Source organism: Hibiscus syriacus, unplaced genomic scaffold, assembly GCF_006381635.1.
Source record: "Hibiscus syriacus cultivar Baekdansim isolate YM2019G1 unplaced genomic scaffold, ASM638163v2 tig00110429_pilon, whole genome shotgun sequence".
NCBI classification, from domain to species: Eukaryota; Viridiplantae; Streptophyta; class Magnoliopsida; order Malvales; family Malvaceae; genus Hibiscus; species Hibiscus syriacus.
Genome location: NW_024062733.1, coordinates 9,027,058 through 9,049,201, shown reverse-complemented (window position 1 = coordinate 9,049,201; position 22,144 = coordinate 9,027,058). Strand labels below are relative to the sequence as shown.

Below are 22,144 nucleotides of genomic sequence, written 5' to 3'. Positions count from 1 at the left end.
AGGAAGTTGCTCAAGTTGAGATCCACTGTTTTTCGTAAATTGGATTATGGATCCTAGGTTAACTTCGAGAGAAGTTTGGGATGCTATCCGGTCGATGCACTGGCAGAGACTGGTTTGACACACCTTCCACATTCCCAGACATTCACTGATTGCTTAGATGACCATTTTAATCAGGCTCTCTTCCAAGGATAGGATAATTGGTTTTGGGTTGTAGGTGGATCCTGGCTGTGTGCTCTGTGGAAGGGGGACTGAATCCCGAAACTATATCTTTTTTTGGATGTTCTTTCTCTAAGAAAGTTCGGTGTGCTGTGTTAGGATTGTGTGGGCTGCAAAGAAATGTACTTAATAATTATGAAATATACTATATATATTTAAGAAAGATTAAAATTATGAAATTAAAATAAAATAATTATTAAATTTTTTAAACAGTTATAAAATAATCTTCATTAAAATTTGATCCTCAATTTAGTATATTAATAATAATTTTAATGATAATTTTATAATTTTTGAAATTCTGATGGCATAAAGGATCATTTAAACATTATTAAGTGATATTTATATATTTTAGCCTAAAATTTATCGATTAGCGGCCAACAAATATTTTTATTTTATTTACTGAAAATTTATTTATTTATTTCCATGATTAGGGAGATTCGAAATCCATCGTTTTCGACAAAGTACATAGCAATATAGCAACAAAGCTATCTCAATCTGAAAGAGCCCAACGTCCCAATAATTAGGAACGCACATGTATTTGATCATATGGATAAATATTAATTGTCCTAACTACTTAATTAATATAGATAACTGCATTCTTAATTAATGAATAAATAGAAAATACTTTTTACACTTTAATTTGATATAATGATAAAGAAAATATTTTAATATTTCATTAAATAATTTCTTTGAATTTTATTTTCTTTAATATTTTTTAAGATAAAAAGATTATTTCGTTGAAAATCGTTAATCAATCTACCGTGAACGTTCTAAAATAGACTCTCAATACTAAAACGGTGGATTTTATGACGAGACTGCCTTTGGAGAATCCACTTTTTCTCACATCTTTGACGGACTCTCCGTTCTACTGGAAGGTATATGTTCCCTTTCTCCTTTGTTCAGGCTTCCTCGTGAGGTGGGATATGTCTTTCCTTTGCAGCATCCACGTGACCTAAAATGGCGTTCCTCGCATGATTACTACACAACACATAAGATCTAGTGAAACTCTTCATCCATTTGCTGTCTGCCACGTCTCCGTCTTCTCACGTGTATCCAAGTTCTCACTTGTATTCATTCAACGCCCCTTACCTGCAGAGTTGTGAATTTTAGAGAATCTATAGAGAGAACCCCCCCAAGCAAACCAATAAAAAATATATATACAGAAAGAAGTAAAGGAAGAAAGGAACAAACTTTCAAGTTGAAAAACTGAGCTTTGTCCTCTCAAATTTGAGGCTCTTGGGAGTCATTTTCTACTACTGGGAGCTTTGTTCTCTCTTTTGAAAAGTACGCGGGGATTTAGATTGAAGGTTTTCAAAATATGCCTTTTAAAAGCAAAGGAGATCAGTCTTCTGCAAGTTTTATATCCAAGAAATGGAGTTTTCTTCTTTGCTTGGGTTGCTTCTGTGCTGGAATGCTCTTCACCAATAGGTATCCATTTTGCCATTATCCTTCTTGTTTGGTGTTTCCTTTTTCATTGAATTCTCGAAGTTCAAAGCTTTTGGCTTTTCATTTCTTCAATACAAAAATTTTTGATTCTTTTTAACCTTTCCTTAAAATCTTTGCTTAGTTAAAATTTTCTTTATTTCAACGGTGAAATTTGTTTTGATAATAGAGTTTGCTTATTTTCTAAAGATGGGTTATTTTGATTGTTGTTGTTATCAGTTGTATTCAAGCTTGTGTTTGTATTCAATTTTTTCTTGTTTTTGGTGAAGGGGTTTCAATTGCAATCCAATATTATGCTGATGCAAAAGTTCATCCTTTTAGGGTTGCCATTTTTATATAAATTTTGAAGGGGGAAAAACTTGCTGTCTTATTATTCAATGACTAATGTAATCTGCTTCCATAATTATACCATTCATGTCATTTTTAACCATATCCCTGGCAAGAACTCTGACACGTGCTGTGAATAATTTTAACATTGCTTTAATAATGTCTAGCAGTTGTAATTTGAACTCTTTGAATGAGATTTTTAAGGCATATAAACACCCTCAAGTGTTTTTAATGCTTATACCTAATTGTTTGGCATTTATGTTCCCCCACCCCCACCCTCAAAAACAATGGAAGTTACAACTTTGAAGATCATTGATATGAAGAACTAAACAATTCCAACATGGGACCTTTGACTTCATTAAAAAATTTGACCCTCTCTTGGCACATCTATAGATTTTGTTTGACAGTTCAATATTTGTGTTATAGTTAAAAATATGGGTTCATTTTGGTTATAAAGGTGGCATGATTGTTGATCCTATTGAGGCTTAAATGATGGCTTGTTAATGTGTACAATCTGTAACAGGGTGGGGACTGTTCCTCAATCTAAAGGTATCATGAGGGCAACTGCAGTGGAAGCTGAAAACCTTAAACTAATTTCAGAGGGTTGTACCCTAAAAGCGGTGAGTACCGTAATTGCATCATGTTGAACCTTGCATCCAAAATTGTGCGGCTTGTGGTTGATTGGTTTCTTTTGTATCAGCAAGAAGAAAAGCATGTATCCAAGGACATCATTGGGGAGGTTTTTAAGACTCACCATGCTATACAGTAAGTATTGCTTCTGCCTTGGGTTGATTTGATTTGATTCTAAAGTAGCTGATCAACAAACTCATCATGTTTCTGACGTAGCACATTGGATAAGACTATTTCGAGCTTAGAGATGGAATTAGCAGCTGCAAGGGCATCACAAGAGTCCTTACTTGGTGGTTCACCGTTATCCATGGATGTTAATAGAGCCGAATCATCTAGGAAAAGAAGGTATCTGATGGTTATAGGAATTAATACCGCTTTTAGCAGCCGGAAAAGAAGAGACTCGATTCGTGCTACATGGATACCACAAGGTTGGATTGGCCTTTTTGTACCCTTCTCTTCCTTTATTCCCTTAACACTCATTAGTTCCTTTCCCTAGTTATGCCATTGGAATTGCCAAGTTAAATCTGTTGTGGTTTTTGTTCCTAAAACTAATGGAAAATAGGTGAAAAGCAGAAGAAATTGGAGGATGAAAAGGGCATTATTGTTCGCTTTGTTATTGGTCATAGGTGAGGGTTTAATTCACTTTCTTTGTTGCTGAACTTTGACATGTATTTCTCCGTATATGTATCGAAACCATATAGTAGGTGGATTTCACTTCCACAGATCCTAAAGAATTCTGCTATAAGCATAAAAATTTTACTTGTATAGATTCTTGTATGCTTTTAGATAATCATTTTTTCTTATTTTCCAGTGCCACGACGGGTGGTATTTTGGACCGAGCAATCGAAGCTGAGAATCAGAAGCATGGAGACTTCTTGAGACTGGTAGGCTGTTTTGGTCATTAATGTTCTGTTGTATATAGGCTAATCTGCTCTTAACTGTGCTCTTTAAGAACACTCTATAACAATTTACTTTGTGGAAAGATTAAATAAGGAAACCAAATAACATGATTTACATGTCAGAAGGACCATGTCGAAGGGTATCTCGAGTTGTCTGCAAAAACTAAGATGTACTTTGCCACTGCTGCCGCTCTATGGGATGCTGATTTTTATGTCAAAGTTGATGATGATGTCCATGTAAATATAGGTAAGTTTTGAGATTTGTCTACTAAAAGTGACGTTTGCAATCAGACAGCAAAAGGATTAGTTGTCGTTATAATAATCGTTTACATAAAGGATTAGTTGTCGTTACAAGGATTAGTTACATAAAACCTTTGTGCTTGAAGATCAATGCTTATATGTTTTCAGTATGAATGATGATACTTATTGCAGTTAACAGTAATCAAGTGTTTGCTTAAATTTTATTACTTCTTTGCTCTTTAAGTCCTCATTTCCTGTTAAATTTATGCAGCGACACTCGGTGAAACACTAGTTAGACATCGAAAGAAACGACGTGTATACATAGGGTGCATGAAATCTGGCCCCGTCCTCTCTCAAAAGTGAGCCGAATTTATCGATGTGGTGTTGTTTTTTTTCTTGAGAAAGCATACTGGTTTCTTAATTGTTATGTTATGGAACAGGGGAGTGAGATACCATGAACCTGAACACTGGAAATTTGGTGAGTCGGGAAATAAATATTTCCGGCATGCTACTGGACAATTGTATGCGATTTCGAATGATTTGGCCTCGTATATATCTATAAATCAGTAAGATCTAGGATCCTTGTTTAAAATGAAGCTTCTGTATGAATATGCAGGCCTGCCTCTCGAGTATTTCCATTGTTTATTGTGCTAATGATGATTATATTACATGCATGATTACGCCAGGCATGTTTTACACAAGTATGCTAATGAGGATGTTTCACTCGGTTCATGGTTTATTGGACTTGATGTTAAGCATATTGATGATCGGAGATTATGTTGTGGCACGCCACCTGGTAAATATCTTATATTCTCCTAAATCTTTTCGAATTTCGATTTTTTTCATAGGAGAAGACGATGGAAAATGAAACACGAAACCATAGTTACTTGTCGGTCTAACAAATGGACCCTGAATGCAGATTGCGAGTGGAAGGCTCAAGCTGGCAATGCATGTGTTGCTTCCTTTGATTGGAGCTGCAGCGGAATTTGCAAGTCCGCCGATCGGATGAAAGAGGTTCATCGGCGGTGTGGAGAAGGGGAGAATGCTTTGTGGAGTGCTAGTTTCTAATGCATGCGAACATCCTGCTTTCTTTCTAACTCAGGAGGATGGTAAAGCAATGATGATGAGCATACATGGTGATCAATCTGAAATACTAAATCCTTTTTTTCCTGTAGTCTAATAAGTATATAAAACATTATATGAGACTAGAGATAGTGAAACACCTTTGATAATGGGGGTAACCTTTACAATAAAGTGCCACTATAGCAGCCCTACAAGGAACGGCTGCCGGGTGCCACCACCCATCCACCCAATCTTTAAGGCTTGAAGGCCAATTTGTAAGTTACAGTTCCATAAATCCCGTCATAAATACAAAATATTTTTGGTTCCTTTTTCAGTTCTTTAATCATCCATTTTTGAAAAATCATGTATGGAGATTTGATCAACATGGAAGGTTTGAACTAAAGGCTGAGAAATGGGAAAGTATGTGAAGAAAATTACATATGAAAATGAACAAAGGAAAAACATAAGAATGAATTTGAAAGGGCTTCAATGTTTCATTTTTCTTCCCTGAATTGGTCCAATTTTGATGGAGCTTTGAAAATCCACCGTCATCCCTTGAAAATTCTTTTGTTCTTTTTTATCCGCCTTTCATCCATTGTCATCTGATATGAACATCCATTGCTTAAGGATCCATTTCCAGGAATTTGCAGTGCATTTTCAATGGAAATACTGGATTTATATGGCATGAATTCACCACCACCTCTCATGCTGCCAAAACCAGACAAAATACCCTTCATACTCGGAATATCACCTTTAGATTCTGCTTGAAAATCAAATTTCAAGTCAATGAAGCCTGAATCATCCCCACCATTAAAATAGATCTCTTTCAAAGAGAACACCCGCCTGTTTGCACTACTAAAACCACCATCGACATCCATTACACCTCCGCCACCGCCGAGGCCACTTTTTCTAACGGCTTTAATGTCTGCAATATCAGACTATAAAAATACTCTCTTCTTTCACTATCAAAACCACTTCTCCTTGGTTCTGCTTCACTAAATCCACTTTTCCTCTCAGGATCATAGACCAAACCGCCATTGACACGGGAACTCCGAGCGGTCGAAATGGAGCTCCTTGCACCCGAGAAGTTCATCAAGTCACTTCCATCTTCTGATCCCAAGAACCCACCACCTCTGAAACTGCAAAGAGACCTTGACCTTGACACCCCCATGTAATCAACCACCCACAAATCACTTTTCTCATCAACTCCACAAACACTCTTCCCACGGTTAGTTTCTTTGTCTCTCTTCTTCTTGAAAAACCTCCCAATTCTCCAGAATCCATTTTTTTGATCTCAACACAGTTACTGTTGCTTCTCTTGAGCAAGAAAACATCTTCTGACTTGCATTATTCCCACTACTACTGCTTTTAGCCTTGGGGTTCGAAACCTGTTGTTCCTTGTTTTCATTCTCTATCAGAACGAGACCCGACCAACACTGCCTACTTCACTACCAGTGCATCAAGTTCGAGGGTTGGTGGCGATTTCGGAGCACGAGCAAGAAGATCGACGCTGCTCGCCACAGTCTGAGCAAACCAAGTTAATCAAACGATCCTTGAGACAATACGCGCACACACCTACTGAAACGATTGTGGATGTCTCCTACATGGAACAACATCCGATGAAATGTAGTCTTGGAAGAAATCAATGTTGTTATTGTACACTTCCACAGCTTTGCCTAAGGTTATGATCTGTCGCAGGTTACGATGACTACGTATTATTCATTGTGGTTATGATATCATAATGGTCCTAATATCACGCCTAAGGTTACGATGACTACTCGTAGTTTTGCAGGGCTAATGGATATGATCACCTCACAAATCACGTAAGTTTGCCAATAATTATAACAAATAATTGTGGTTGATCGGAGGAAATTGATCTTCGGAAGTTTTGATCAACACAGGAATTTCTCCTTGACTAAAGAATGTGCAGTTTACGGAAGAAATCCAGAGAAGATACAACAACAATAAGAAAAATGATACAACTGCAACCAAAACTTCAAAAATTATAATAAAAAAAAATCTACAATAATGATACAAGTCATCTCCTTAGTCTATTTCGATTAAATTTAAGCATGATTTTTTGTGTTTCTATAAGAGTGAGCATATTTAGAATCTATAAAATGAAAGAAACACAGTACCAAAAAAAATTGTCCCGGGAGTTCTAATACTAACAACAAAACATGAAAAAAGAAGGGCAGCAAAATTAATAGAAATAAAGCTTGTGAATGGCAGAAGCATGTCCATGGTGAGATATAATGGGGAGGCAGCATGCTAGATCTACATACATCATTTAGACCAATAAAGAAACATTGTTTTTGGTCCAACTTTCGTTATTGTATTTGGAGATGGCGATAATCATCATCTTTCATCCTTCTTTCTTCACTTATAATTTTGTAATCTTTGTAATTGATTAACCCTAAAAGGGTTTCTGGGATTGTAAAGTTTTTACTTTGAAATGCTTTATACATGAACAAATAAAAATTTCAACATAAAATAATTTGAACGAATTCTGTTATAAAAGAGAGTGACATTCTCCCTAAATGTTATTAATAATTAAAAAAAAAAGATTCTAAATAGATATTATATTGTAGTCACTTCAATACTAAAAAAAATAATTAAAAGAATATATAAAAATCATTTAATTATGTTTGTGAAAGTTTTTTAAATTTTATTATCAGTGGATGGAATAATAAAATTGTTTTTATTATGTAAGTCTAAATAATGAGCCCAGTTGAGTTGGTCCATTAACAATTTCAAACTCATTAGACCTTTTAGAGAGCAAAGACCAATGGAGTAACTCTTGGTTTTTGGCCCATTAAGGTATTCCAGATTTTTTATTTAACCCATTAGAGCACCTAAATTTTTATTTTGAAATCTATTGTATTTTTTACATTGTTCATGAAATACGCCATATCGAGGTAACAAGACCTAATAAAAAATATTTTTTATTCAAATTCATCACCTCGAGATGGCGAGTTCTAATAAAATATAATTGTTTTATTAAAATTTATCACATCGAGATAAAAAAAATTGAATAAAAATATTTTTTTTTATTAAAATTCGTCATCTCGATGTGACGAGTTTCATGCACTTTAAAAAAATATTGTATATTCTAAAATAAAAATATATATATGACCTATTTTATAATTTTTTTGGGGCTCCCTTATTGGTTGGGCAAAAAAACCCGTTACTCTTTAACCAATTATTGAAAACTGTTGAATAAAGGAAATGAAACTCAAAGTTGAGTCAATATGACACGAGCTTGTATAAAACTCTAGTACTGAGCGGACTTACATAGCATTTTGAATCTAAATACCTTGAAATATTTTGAAAATATCTTTAATCTCATATAAGGATGTGTTATACACCATTGAAAAAGTTAACTTTAAGACAAATAAAATGTTTAATATCAAAAAAAGTGTTCAAAGAATATCCTAAATTAATTTTAAGTGTGTAAAGAAGTTTTCGTTAAAAACAAGTGTCTAATATTTTCTTTGTTATACTTTTAAGTGTCTAACGTTTTCTCCATTATACTTTTAGGTGCCCACGTCGTAACAACAATTGAAAAAGACCGTTATCTAACATGTGCCATGTTTATATATATATTTTTTTTTAAAATTTAATTAAGAAATAATTTAGAAATATTATTCTTTTCTCAAAAATACCCTCAAAAATTCAACAACACCGCAAATCACCGTAAATGCCCTTGTCACCGTCGTTCGTAGTCCTGCTTAAAGAAACACTGCTTGATGGTGTAATAGCCGATGGCCTTAATACTCTAATATGTAAATGGGAGAATAAAGCAGAGAGACATATAATATTTGGGTAACCTATTATTTCTTTCCTCTTGTAATTTCATATAAAAATAAAATAGGACACGGATCAAGTAACCTCAATGGTAAAAAATTATTGTTATTTCTTGAGATTCCGAGTTCGAGCGCAAGAAATGCTAAGACGTGAATATTTAATGCCAAATGGTTGAAAATTATCATCGAACATGCGATGCTTTGTATTTAATCATATTAATAAAAAATGAAACGGAGATACAAATTGTAATACTCATAACACGTATACGGCTTGAAATATGAGCTATAGATGTTACATTAACATTACAAACATTCTTTATGTAGAATTTCCTAAAATTTTGTTTAATTATAAAACATTCCTTTATCAACTTTAAAGTTATTTAGCTAACCTTGTAATTAATAATCTATCATCCAAAATGAATCCGATTTTGGGCAGCAATTGAGCAGTTTCATGTTGTTTTATAACTTATATAAAACTGTCTAAACACTACTTAATTTGAAAAACCATTTAAAACATAATATATATATATATATATACTATTCATTCATAAATATGAATATAACTAAATCTAGCCAAAATAAGATAGTCCTAGTTTACTATTATAGATCATTTAAAATAAATTCGTTAAAGCAAACTAACTGAGATAATTATACATGCCACTAAAAGTCAAAAGGAACATCAGAGATATCTTACTGATACTAATAATAAGGCTTATCTCCAAAAAGATGCTCGGGCTCCTCATTTCACGTCCTATTATTTATCCAAACTTATGCATGAAAATCATCACGACCAAATAAAACTTAATGAGACAGTAAAAACTAAAGGTGAAATAAAAAAAATTAAAAAAAAACATAAATACTTTGAAACATTTAAAAATAGCTTAAATAAATTCTTTAAACTTTCAAACCGACTATTCAAGCCAATTTTTTCATCAGAAACCTGAAAATCATTATCATCTCATGATTTTATCAAAATCATGATGAACATTATCAAATACAATAATCATTTCATATTTCTTTCCATTCAGACAAATTTCATAACGTTCATATTTCATTTTCATAGCTCAATGTGCATTTAAGAGAATACAAGGTACGTGAGTCGAACATAATGTGCGCACTGAGCACCAACGATGCTAATCATCATCTTCATTATAGGATTCACTCCAGGTGCAATCTTATCATATGCACCAACGGTGCCATTCATAATGTACACAAATGTACTCTACTTTACTCAACTTAATAGTATGCCAAGTGTACCTACGACTCTCAATGCAACATACAATGAGCTTTTAGATAATATCATAATCACTTAATAATCAACATATCAAAATCTAAATCATTTTTCTTTCATCATCGTAAAAATATAACATGGGCAATTCATACCCTAAACCATTCATAAAACTTTTGTATAAAAATTATGGAAGTAATTCATAATTAAAATAGAAACCATATTTTAAATAAATAATATGAGGTTAACTTATCGTAAGTCTTTCTTGGTCAAAATAATTAGATAAATAATTGCACTCACTTTTGCTTCACTACTGAACCTTTTATACAATACTCTTTTACTCACGTGCTTTATCCTTTCTTTTCGGGTCACTTGAATCACTAGGTTTATCGTAGTTTGATAACATCATATAATAACACAAAATATTCAAACTAGATATTAGTATTATACTAACATAATCTAAATTTAATAATATAAAAGTCAATAAAATAAAATCGATACTTAATCGATATAAAACTAAATCATAATTTCATCATAACTTCAATCTTTCAAAAATCATCATCCAATTCCATAAATAGTCACTTCCATCGTCAACCATTCAACTTTTTCTAACTTTGCATTCAAGTCACTAATTATGAATTCTTTTTAGAATTCATATCAATTTTTCCATTCAATTAATAATGACCATTCACCATTATGATTACTTCAAATTATTTACTAAAATTTACAGCATTTTAATTTCATATCCAACTAATACCATCACATTTACAAACTTATAATCAAGTCCCTAAATCTTAAGACCATTTGAATTCCACTACCAAAATTCACCAAATTTGAACTTTGGTCCCAAATCATTAATCTAACTTAAAATCCAACATTCCATAATTAAAATTCAACATTGAATAGCTCGATTTACATATTTATGCATCAATGTATAACAATTCTCAAAACTTGCAAAATAATCCTTTTTCCATCTCAAGGTTCCAATTTGATCCAATTTGATCTCCAAAGCATGTAGAATACATATAATATCAATTCTAGACCATAGGAAAATTTTCAACATTTCCCCTATTATTTTCCTTATGGTTGAACCTATCAAAGAACTTAGGGTAAACTTTTCATTCAATTTCAAGCATGAATTCAACCTCCTTACATCAAATTCATGCTATTCCAATCATCACAACATCAAAATAAATCAAAATCCAATCATCCTGTAAAAACCCTAGCATGGTCGAACCTTACACATGGCTTTATACTTAAATTTAATCATCACACATACTTGAAAATTAATCTACAACATTAAAAACATAATAATCTTCCATCAAATCTTCAAAATCAAACATGTCCTTTATAAACACTAATCTCCAATCTGATCATACAAGCATGTTCTCCATGTAATTTTATACCAAATGATAGAGAATTTCATGTAGATTAATTCTCTATCTAGTAGCTTAATCCAAATATCAATCACGTATCTTTAAAAATCAAAACAAAATTCTTACCTTGAAGAGCTATGAAGTTTCGACCTATGCTTGAAGACGAGCTGAAAATTTGATTTCTCTTGATTATTCTAGGATTAATTCTTAATACACTTGGCTTAATACTAATTTAAATGAATTTAAAATTCATTTAATGAGAAATTTCACTTTTACCATTAATGAATCTTGATAATTACCAAATGCCATTGTAACATCTTCCATTAAAATATTTCATAGTCAAAGATGAACCAATTTGGCATTGAATTTCTATTTTGACCATGCAATTTTTGAAAATTGCATTTTAGTCACTAAATTTCTCAATTTTGGCCAAACCTAAAACATTAACTTCAATTCAACTGATCCATGCTAAATTTCATTGATATAAAATATGGAAATAATAATTCTAGCCTTTATCTAGCATCCTTCAAATTTTCATGAAATTCCGGTTCGATCCGATTAGTCGAATATATACCAGACTTTACTTTTTATAGCTTTTAACATAAATCTCGTATCGAAATTTTGATTCCCATAAAAATTCTAATTTCGAGACAAACAATCATTTACGGGCCAAAATATATAACTTTTAAAAATTATATTTTTGGTCCCTAGACTTTTACAAATTTTATACTTAGGGTTTAGGGTATTACACAAATAGAGAAAGAAAATGAAATTACTCTGGGCAAATCCATCCTCTATCATCCTCAATTCATGCTTTCAATCAATTGTATTTTAATCATAAATTTGGGAGTGTATTGGATTAATTGGATTTAATTTCTTATGTTCTTTGAACTGCATAGATGAGGAGGAAGATTCATAAGTGAAAGAAGATGTAAAAGATGAGCCAGAGAGGCATGAGGAATCCGATATGGAAGCCTTGGAAATTTCCATTAACGCCTTGATTGGTAGTGAGTGTCATCACAATACCATAAGGATACATGGGTTCATCGGGGGAAGACACTCAACATACTAATTGATATTGGGAGCAGTCACAGCATTGTGACTCCTAGGTGGGCACGGGAAGAAGTGGAATTGATGCACACTCAACCTTTGACAATCACAGTGGATAATGGGGATAAATTGTTTAGCACTGTTAGGAGTAATAAGGAGGAGTGAAAGAATTCTAATATGACTTCAGAGTTGTAGCCCTGGAAGGAAGAGATATGGTACTTAGAGTAGATTGTTTGAAGAAGTTCAGTCTAATATTAATGGATTTTAATGCTATGACCCTAAGCTTTGCCAAGGTAGAAGAAATATAGTGATTATAAGAAATCATAAGGCTCCTCTATTTATGGCAGAATCAGGGGATAAATTTCAGAAAATGGCAGAAAATGACAGTGAAGTAGTGGGAGATCTACTAGTTATGTACTGAGGAGACTGAATACATGGTTCCTCAAGAGATCCAACCCTTGCTGGAGGAATTTAAGGGAGTTTTTGAAGAACTAAAGAGAATGCACCCTCACAAAAAAAACATGATCATGCCATTTTCTTAAAAACTTAGGCCTAACCTGTGAATCTTAGACCCTAATGTTTTACACATCACCATAAGGCAGAAGTAGAGAAGCAGATTACAAACATGTTGATTTCCTCTATCATTGCGAGTTAAATTCCTTTTACTTCTCCATGTCTACTGATTAAAAAGAAGGATGACACCTGAAGGTTCTGTGTAGACTATATACAACTCAACTCCCTAACAGTAAAGAACAAGTTCCCTAATCCTATAATAGAGGACTTACTGTATGAATTAAATATAACTTCTTATTTTTCAAAAATTGAAAAAAGGTCGGGCTATTGGCGGACTAGAATAAAATGTAAGGACATTCCTAAGACTATTTTTAGGATTCATCAAGGACACTACTAATTCAAGTTAATGTCCATTGGGCTTACTAATGTACCGACCACATTTCAAGCATTGATGAATGACTTATCTGGTGAATTTTTTAGGAACTTTGTGCTTGTATTTTTATGATATATTAGTCTATAGTCCTAGCCTTACAGCTCATATACAACACTTAAGGGTGGTACTAGCAGTTTTGCTGAAAAATAAACTATATGCAAAAAGAAGCAAATGAATCTTTGGACAACAACAAGTTGAATACCTGCAGCATTTGATTTCAAAACAAGGTGTAGCTACAGACTCCTCCAAAATCAAGGTAATGCAATAATGGTCCTTGTGTAATCACCATTTTTTATCATACATTTTTAAAATATTAATAATAATATTATTATTATTATTATTAAATATATTTATTTACATCCAAACCCAACCTAAATACAAAACCAAAAAAACCCTAAGCCCATTAGGCCCATAACCTTATCCCTTTGTGGATAACTCTAACCCTAATGTTAGAGTTAGCCACCATCCATACTTGTTAGCACCACAGTAGTCGCCACCGACCAGATCTATCTCATAATCCGCCTCGTCGATCATCAGAGCCACCAAGTCAAGCCAGATCAAATCTCAACATATCCAAGGCATTTAATGCCTTAATAACCCAAGAATGGCAACCATACTCTCCCATGCCACCGTACGAGTTCATCAACAACCATGCACAGTGAATGTCAGAAAGCATGTAGGTTAGGTTGCATTTTTGTTGTAAAACTTAGAAGAGTGGTTCTGTATAAAGACTACTAAAAATATATGTAAAGGGATTCTTCTTAGATCTTTTTAGAAAGTAATACAAGTAAAGAGGGCGTTTTTCCCAAAAAATCACCGGTGATCAGTATATTTACCGATCTAACACCGGTCAGACTATATTTCCCGATCTAACACCCTTTGCAGTAAGGTGCCCCCCCTGCAGTGCGCTTTACGCTGATTTGGCGCCACGTGGGGTAAGGCACCCCCCCTGCGACGCGCCTTATGCTGACATGGATACACATGTGTATAGCGCGGCCCCTCGGGCGTGCCTTACGCCACGTAGGGTATAGCGCGGGTCAGGGGCCGCGCCTGACCTTTATAATTATATATAGCGCGGGTCAGGGGCCACGTAGTTTGTTTTCTTTTGATCGTTTTAATTTTTCAAAGAAAGCAAGTTAGTAAGTTATACATTTTTTGATCAGGTTACGAACTACTTCCTCGAACGTTTGAATCAATGTTTCAAGATTTGCGGGAGAAGAATGAGGAAGGATACGATTACATCAACCTCATCGATAAATAAATGTGGACGAACGCATATGATGGTGGATATCTATATGGACACATGACGACCAATTTGATAGAGGCAATCAATTCAACTTTAAAGGGTGCACGTCACTTACCTGTAGTGGCTTTGGTAAAGACTACATATTTTCATTTGGGGGCGCTTTTTGCGAAGCTCGGGGGACAAGCTCAAACATGGATGCAAGGCGGTCATGTCTATCACCCTAGAGTAGTTGCAGATCTATAGAAAATTTTTTTTGCATCAAATGGAATGTCTGTAACAAGCTTCTCTAGAAGGCATGAAATGTTTTGTGTCACTGCCGCGACCTCTTTAAGGGATTAAAGATGTGTCGTTAAGAGTAAATCTAAGGGACAGAACGTGCGACTGCGTGTTTTTTCAAGCTCTTAAGTATCCATGCTCTCATGTGATAGCAGCTTGCTCGCATACACGTCAAGACTATAATCATTTTTTGGATATCTTATACCTACTATCTGAAGTTTTTAAGGTATACGAATATGAGTTTCCCCTCACAGGTAATGATAAAGACCCTGATGAAGTTCAAGATTGGCTTCCGATTGTACCAAATCCAAGTTTATTGAGGGAGCGTGGTAGTCCAAAATCCAATCGAATTCATTTCGATATGGATATTCGAGAAAGATCTAGACAAGATAGAAGATGTGGGCATTGTAGAAACCCATGACACACTAGAAAAACATGTCCACTTTTGTTGCCATCAAGTAACAATTGATGAGGAAATGATGTATTTTTTTATCAAATAATAATTATTGTACTTTAATTTGCATTTACTTCAAGTTAACGTCATTCGATAATCGCTGATGAAGATTAAAAAAATGATACAATAATACGAGATTGTACGTTTGCGTTTTATGTGATTATAATAAAAGAGATAATAAGTGACAAACTTAAGAAAGTTATCGAACAATTTGGTATTTCAAAATAATTTTAAATACAACAAACTTACAATAAGTATTAAATGGTAAATGATAACCAAATTACAATAACTGATATTAAATGGTAATAAACAAAATTAACTGAAATACATTAAAAAAAAGTCAAACAAATTTAACAAAATAAAGTAAGTATTAAATGAGAAATAATAAAAAATTACAATTAAAAAGTCCAATAAACTAAATACAAATATAATAAAAAACAAAATATATCGATGCCTGCGACGCGAATGTGTTCCGCAGGGCAGTGGCTGTCGGTCTCGAGGAGGATTTCTTCGTATCACTGGTTGTGACTCCTCGTTGTCATCATCATCACCATCATCGTCGTCGTCGTCGTCCTGAGTAGGTACGTTAGGTTGATGAGGAGCTGATGACGATGAAGCACCTCCATAGAATAAGGACCCTGGAGGTGTATGACTGACTATCCCATCGGCCTGCGAAAACTGGGAAAACTCATAAAACCCAGACATCGCTGAGTGTGAAAACTGTACATGAGGTGACTGTGCTGCGGCCATGGGTGATGAGGCTGAACCCGCTAAATATCTAGCATATAAACCCTAAGTCGAATTTACAAACATAGACCCATAATAGCCTTCAGGAGGGGTCATCTGTGACGGTGGCGGCGGCGGGGTCATAAAAGCAGGTAAAGGCAGCGGCGGCGATATCTGGTAATGGAAAGGCGGTGGCGGAATCATATATGGATGCAATATATAAGTCGTTGGATACGGTGGCTGCTGTAAAGGTCCTGCTGGTGCAGCTGAGGATGAACCGGAAGCACTTGCTCTCCGTCCACGAGTCGGGGGACGATAGTGTTGTATCGGTGAACGTCTCTGTCGACGTCACGGAAAGGTCTGCCTTCATACATTTTCGGGAAACAGAAATGGTTTCCCGTTACTGTTGAACCACTCATAAAAACCGTCAGCAACCATCAAGAGGTCAAGTAAAATGGGCTCTCTAAGGGGAAGGCACCGATGTCGATCTTCCCACAACACGACCTACGCATGATGCCTCGCCAGCCAATCTGTATCTATCTTGCCGCGTCTATCTGTGCTATGCAACTCGTCCATATTACGAGGTGCTTCCGGAATTAGTTGAAAACAACCAAATTGCTGGAGCACGCGATCAGTGGAGTGCCACTCGACGGTCGGATAACAAATCAAGGGGACCGTCGCCATCCAAACATCTGATGGGCCCCTCAACTCAGGTGGGATCACCGCCCTCACATCATCAGTAGAATATGGCACCCATTCAAACTAAAACAAATATGTATAATTTTTATCAAAATAATAATCTAATTATATAACTATAATCTAAAATCGATTTTTAAACATTAAAATTCATACCTGTATGCCAGCCTTCTGATCGATTAATACCCTAATTTTTTCTAAATCATCAGGTAGCTCCTGATGAATTTTCCTATCAGTAGACCACCTATTCAAGAAAAATAATTTCTTATTCACTGTATAAAATTATTAATATACAAAATCAGTTTTATAATTACCTCAGTAGTAGCGGAAATACCAATGGGTTCTTGACAACGGGACATAAAAAGGGCAATCGATACCATGCCCAAGACTGCAGCAGCAGGAGACATCCACCGATAGCATTACGCCTGTAGTCAATGGCTCGACATATCTCCCTGTACAGGCAAGCCAAAACTGTCGAGCCCCTATTGAGTGATCCGGCCAGATGAAAGTTGGCAAGATATTGCAACCACATACAATGAACTTGGTTGCACAATTTGTCCGGCATCAGCAACCCTCCTATCAGCTGCACTATGCATGCCTGTGCATACTGTTTAACTTCATCGTCAGACGCGTCCTCGCTTAACTCCCGAAAATTGACATCTAACCAATTTAACGGTATCCGTCCACCGTTAAAATTTTTCGGGACATGTCCTAGACTAACCCGACACAAAGTAGTCCAAGAACCAGAAGCTATCCCTGATATCACACCTCCATCCACCGAAAGCCCCAGGTGCATAGAAACATCCTCAAGCGTGATTGTGCACTCTTCGCATGGAAGATGGAATGTGTGGGTCTCCGGCCTCCACCGCTCTACTAAGGTAGAAATAATGTGTGGTTCTATCTTACAGTGACCTTGATATCTACCTAGGTGACCGAATCCAGCCTCTACTAAATACGACATTCCACGAGTAGGTATAACTAACTTAAGGTTCCTAATAAAAGGATCTAATATACGGTCTCTCTCCTAAAATATAAATAATTACACAAATTAATTTTTAAACTAATAATCATGCATTAAATTAATTAATTAATTAAATTAAAACGTTAAAATGTTACCGTATCAACAAAGTGTCGAGATATATGATTTACATCCAACCAAAGTAGATCGCATTCCATTTTATATCTGTAAAAAAAATTAATTAAATACAATATTAAACAATTAAAATAATTAAATAAAATAATAAAAAATACTAAATATAATAAAATATACCTTAATAAGAGAATATAAGAGTATTTGAGAGAAGTTGAAAGGATTTGGTATGATAAAAGTGATTGAGAATGGGGTATTTATAGGGGGATGGTGGGTGTGAACGGGCGGGGTAATTTGGTAATTAAGGGTATAGCGCGCCGTATAGGCCGCACATTTCTGACGCGTGTCAAAATCACAGGTAAGGCGCGGTCCCTGCGCCGCGCTATACCCTTAATTACCAACCTACCTCGCGCCATACACATGTGTATCCATGTCAAAATAAGGCGCGTCGCAAGGGGCGCGCCTTACCCCACGTGGAGCCAAATCAGCGTATAGTGCGTTGCAGGGGGCGCCTTACTGCAAAGGGTGTTATATCGAGAAATATAGTCTGACCGGTGTTAGATCGGTAAATATACCGGTCACTGGTGATATTTTGGGAAAAACGCCAGTAAAGAGTACATTTCATAAGGTTTTTTCTTACTTTTCTCTAACTTTTCTAGCAATTTTCTATTGCATTCGAAGTGAAATAGAGAAAAATAAAGAGAAACTTTTTGTTAACTCATTGGTTCGGGTCTGTCGCCATAGATTAATGAAACCAATGGGTCGAAGGTTACTTTGTAGGTTTAGGGTCGTTATTTGTTAGTTTTAGGCTTAGATATATGTAGAGGGGTTTAGAACGAGGGATTTAGGGTAGTTCACGATGAAATTTGGGTTTTCTGACCATTGTCGGCAGTGATCAGAGGTGAGGATGGGCGCTGATGTACGGTGTACACGACTGGTTTCTGGACTGGTTGAAGTTCAACCGAGCCGAGAGAGTTGAGAGATTTTTGGCTTTTTTTAGGTCTTTGGTTAAAAATGAGTTGAAAAAAAGGATGTCTAATATACTTGAGTTTTAGGGTAAAACAATATTTAGATCCCTTAACTCTTCTGCATTTTCTTTGAATGGTAGTGACTGTTGGTGTAGTTTTTCCCTTTTATTTTTTATTTGAAGTTTCTTTGGTTTAAATAGGTAAATTGTATTTTAATCCCCGTATTTTAGCATGGTTTACATTTTAATCCCAATCTATTTTGATTCCATTCTTAGGTGTATATTCTAATCTTATTTCCATATACGTGTTAAATGCAGGATATGTAATAATTTTTACCATACATATGTGCATGTAGGAGTGATGTATGTAATATAGCTATTTCCATATATTAAATAAGCTTACATAGTAAGTACATTTATGCCATAGGTATTAGTTTGCATGGATATTAATGTGTATACGTATACTTTTCGAATATGGTTTACTTTTACATTAATGTTTTGTTTTAAATGTGATAGATATTTTCCCTAATATTAGTGTTAGGTATATTTAGCATTTATATATGTCTTAAATTATCTACGCATGTATTAAATTAGTTTGTTATTTTATATGTTTATTTCCTTTTAAATGTAGGTTTCGATTAAATTTTTATTAGGGTTAATAGTTAGAGCCTTAACTTTAGATTCTTTACCATTTAGTTCTTGAACTTTTTAATTAGATATTTATTTGACATAATTAATTAGGTTATTTATTAGAGCCTCCACTTCAGGTTTAATTTCACTTCAGTCCTTTTTATTTAGGAAATAATTTGATTTGGCTTTCGCATTAAATGTGCCCAAGGGACCATTTCGATTATTGGATTCAATAATTGGCTAAAATCAATTAACATTAATATTAGAGATTTCATCTTAGGTTTAGTCCCCTGAGTTATTTAATTTTCATAATTTGACACTTTAGGTTAGGGAAAGTCTTAATTAATTACCTAGTATAATTAGGCTTAAATAATTAATTGTTTGATTTCACCACGACTTTAAAACAAGGAAATGTTCATTTACCAAGGAGTTAATAGTGTATCATTCGCATTATGCTCAGAGGGTGACCACTGGTAATTCTCGAAGTAAATCGACATCCTTTTCAAAAACCTTGCATACATAATGAATTTTAAATTAAAGAAAATCTTGAACTCAAAATTTCCAAATTTTAGATATAGGGTAATTGACTATATACCAATTTTTGGGCGCTTTGGGGGTGCTAATCCTTTTCAACGCGTAAATGAATCCCAAACTCGTATTTTGGTTTTCGCAGACAAAAATGGTATATTTGATAAAATAAAATGTTTTATTAAAATTACCTAATTTTAGGTTTCAATCGCACCTTAAAAATGGTTGGTGGCGACTCCCAACATTTCACAAATCTTTTTATAGAAAACCCATCATTTTTCTCAAGTCGATCTATTTATTTCCCACATGGGCGAAAAATGGTGTTGACACCTTGCCTAAAAACTTGAAAGCTTCAAGAGTGTTCTTGGGGTTAATAGGGTATTACTGAAAGTTTATTAAGAAATTTGAAGAACTAAGCAAGCCTTTGACCAACGTGTTAAGGAATGATGGTTTCAACTAGTCTCCTGAATTGAAGGCAACTTTTGAGGAGTTAAAAAGAGTCATGTGTCAAGCATATGTTCTACCTCTCCCAAACTTTTAACAAACTTTTTATTTAGAAACTGATGCCAGCTCCAAGGGGAAAAAGTTAGTCCTATCACAAAGGGGAGGCTTATAGCCTATCTTAATAAGGCTTTCGGTCCTAAGCATGCAGATTTTTCTATATACGAGAAGGAATACCTGATCATTCTTATGGCAGTATCCCACTAGAGACACTATCTAGAGAATGGTCCCTTTTTTTATTAGAAAGGACCATGAGCCCTTGAAATATTTGTTAGAATAAGAATTAACAACCTTCATCCAAAAGAAAGGGCTAACTAAACAATTGGGATTGGATTACACAATCCAATATAGGGAGAAAAAGACTAATAAGGTGAGTAATGCACTCTCGATACAACAAAAAGAAGAGGGAGAAATATCCTTAATAGGAATGACTATGGTGACCCCAACTTGGATGTTTAAAATTAAAAACAATTATGTGGAGGATCCAATAGAAAAGGAAAATGTGCCTACGCTAACTCTCCAAAATGATCCTATTGGAGATTGGAAGCTGGTCAAAGGAATTTTGAATTATAAAAATAAGTTTTATGAGGGCACTCAAGGGAACCTCGGGGAGAAATTGATCACAGCCCTACATGACTCACTTTAATGGGGCACTATGGAATCCAAGGAACCTATAAGAGGATCAAAGCTTATTTTTTCTGGCCTGGAATGAGAAAGATGATATACACTCATGTACAATAGTGCAAAGTGTTCCAACGAACCAGAACAGAACATGTGGCCAAACTGGAGTTATTATAAACAATTTCTATTCCAACTATTGTTTGGGAAGTCATCACTATGAACTTTATCGAATGTCTTCCTACCTCTATGAAGTACAAATATATCTTGGTGGTGATCGATAAGTTTACCAAGTATGACCACTTCGTACCCCTGTCTTATCCCTATATTATCCTAGAAGTTGCAAGAGTTTATTTGGACCAAGTTTATAAGCTACATGGACCTCCTAAGATTTCCATCTCAAATAGATACATCTCATCCACTAGTCTATTTTGGCAGGAATTAATGAAGAAGAAACAACCTATTTTAGCACTGAATGTAACTAGAGACAGACGGGTAGATTAAGAGGTTAAATTAGTGTTTAGAACAATATTTGAGGTCAATTTGTTTCTTAAAACCAAAATCAAGGGAGAAATAGCTTTCTCAAACTGAGTGGTAGTATAACACTAATTACCACACAACCCTAGGAATTATTCATTTTGAGGCATTATACGGGTATAAGCCACCTATTATACCTTGGTTCAAGGAGTCGAAGGTGGGATCATTACAAGAAGTTATGCAACAAAGAAATCAGTTGCATGGTATTCTTAGAGACCAATTACAGAAGGTAAGTAATATAATGAAATAAATGGAAGATAAACATCAAACAAACTATGAATTTAAAGATGGGGAAGGAGTTTACCTTAAGCTTCAACCCTACAAACAGACATTGGTTGCCTTAAGGAGAAATTAAAAGCATGCTGCCAGGTGATTTGGACCCTACAAATTTGAAGAGAATTGGTAAGGTTGTTTACCAGTTGCAATTACCTGAACACTCCAAAATCCACCCAGTTTTTCATATCAATTTGTTTAAGAAAAATATTGGAAAACATGGAATTACCTCCGTAACACCCTAAACCCGATTGGGCTTAAAGTGCTACATTGGGCTACCAAAACAACCCTTGATTTTCAAACCTATTCATTTTATTTTCAAACATACTAAATGATATCATAATAAAACATAAATATTTGTTATAAAAACATTTTACAA

General features: G+C 34.6%; 1 protein-coding gene across 2 annotated transcripts; it reads left to right on the top strand.

The window, feature by feature from the left end:
- The first annotated feature begins 1,055 nt into the window (after positions 1–1,055).
- On the top strand, positions 1,056–5,151 carry LOC120124956 (probable beta-1,3-galactosyltransferase 2). 2 transcript variants are annotated; one of them, XM_039143498.1, is made up of 11 exons: positions 1,056–1,644; positions 2,510–2,606; positions 2,687–2,751; positions 2,833–3,044; positions 3,179–3,242; positions 3,428–3,500; positions 3,639–3,762; positions 4,027–4,114; positions 4,196–4,321; positions 4,442–4,551; positions 4,675–5,151. In XM_039143498.1, the coding sequence occupies exons 1-11, from the start codon at positions 1,535–1,537 to the stop codon at positions 4,821–4,823; spliced, it is 1,218 nt and encodes a 405-aa protein (XP_038999429.1). In that variant the 5' UTR covers positions 1,056–1,534; the 3' UTR covers positions 4,824–5,151. The 2 variants fall into 2 exon arrangements, with proteins under 2 accessions (XP_038999429.1, XP_038999430.1); XM_039143499.1 differs by having other exon boundaries at positions 1,057–1,644; positions 3,642–3,762.
- Positions 5,152–22,144: the final 16,993 nt, after the last annotated feature.

Excerpts from the sequence above, each read along its gene's own strand:
- LOC120124956 (XM_039143498.1), top strand. The coding sequence starts at position 1,535 with ATGCCTTTTAAAAGCAAAGGAGATCAGTCTTCTGCAAGTTTTATATCC. Across the intron at positions 2,607-2,686 it reads AGGGTTGTACCCTAAAAGCG|CAAGAAGAAAAGCATGTATC; the intron begins GTGAGTACCGTA and ends CTTTTGTATCAG. Across the intron at positions 3,501-3,638 it reads ATGGAGACTTCTTGAGACTG|AAGGACCATGTCGAAGGGTA; the intron begins GTAGGCTGTTTT and ends TTTACATGTCAG.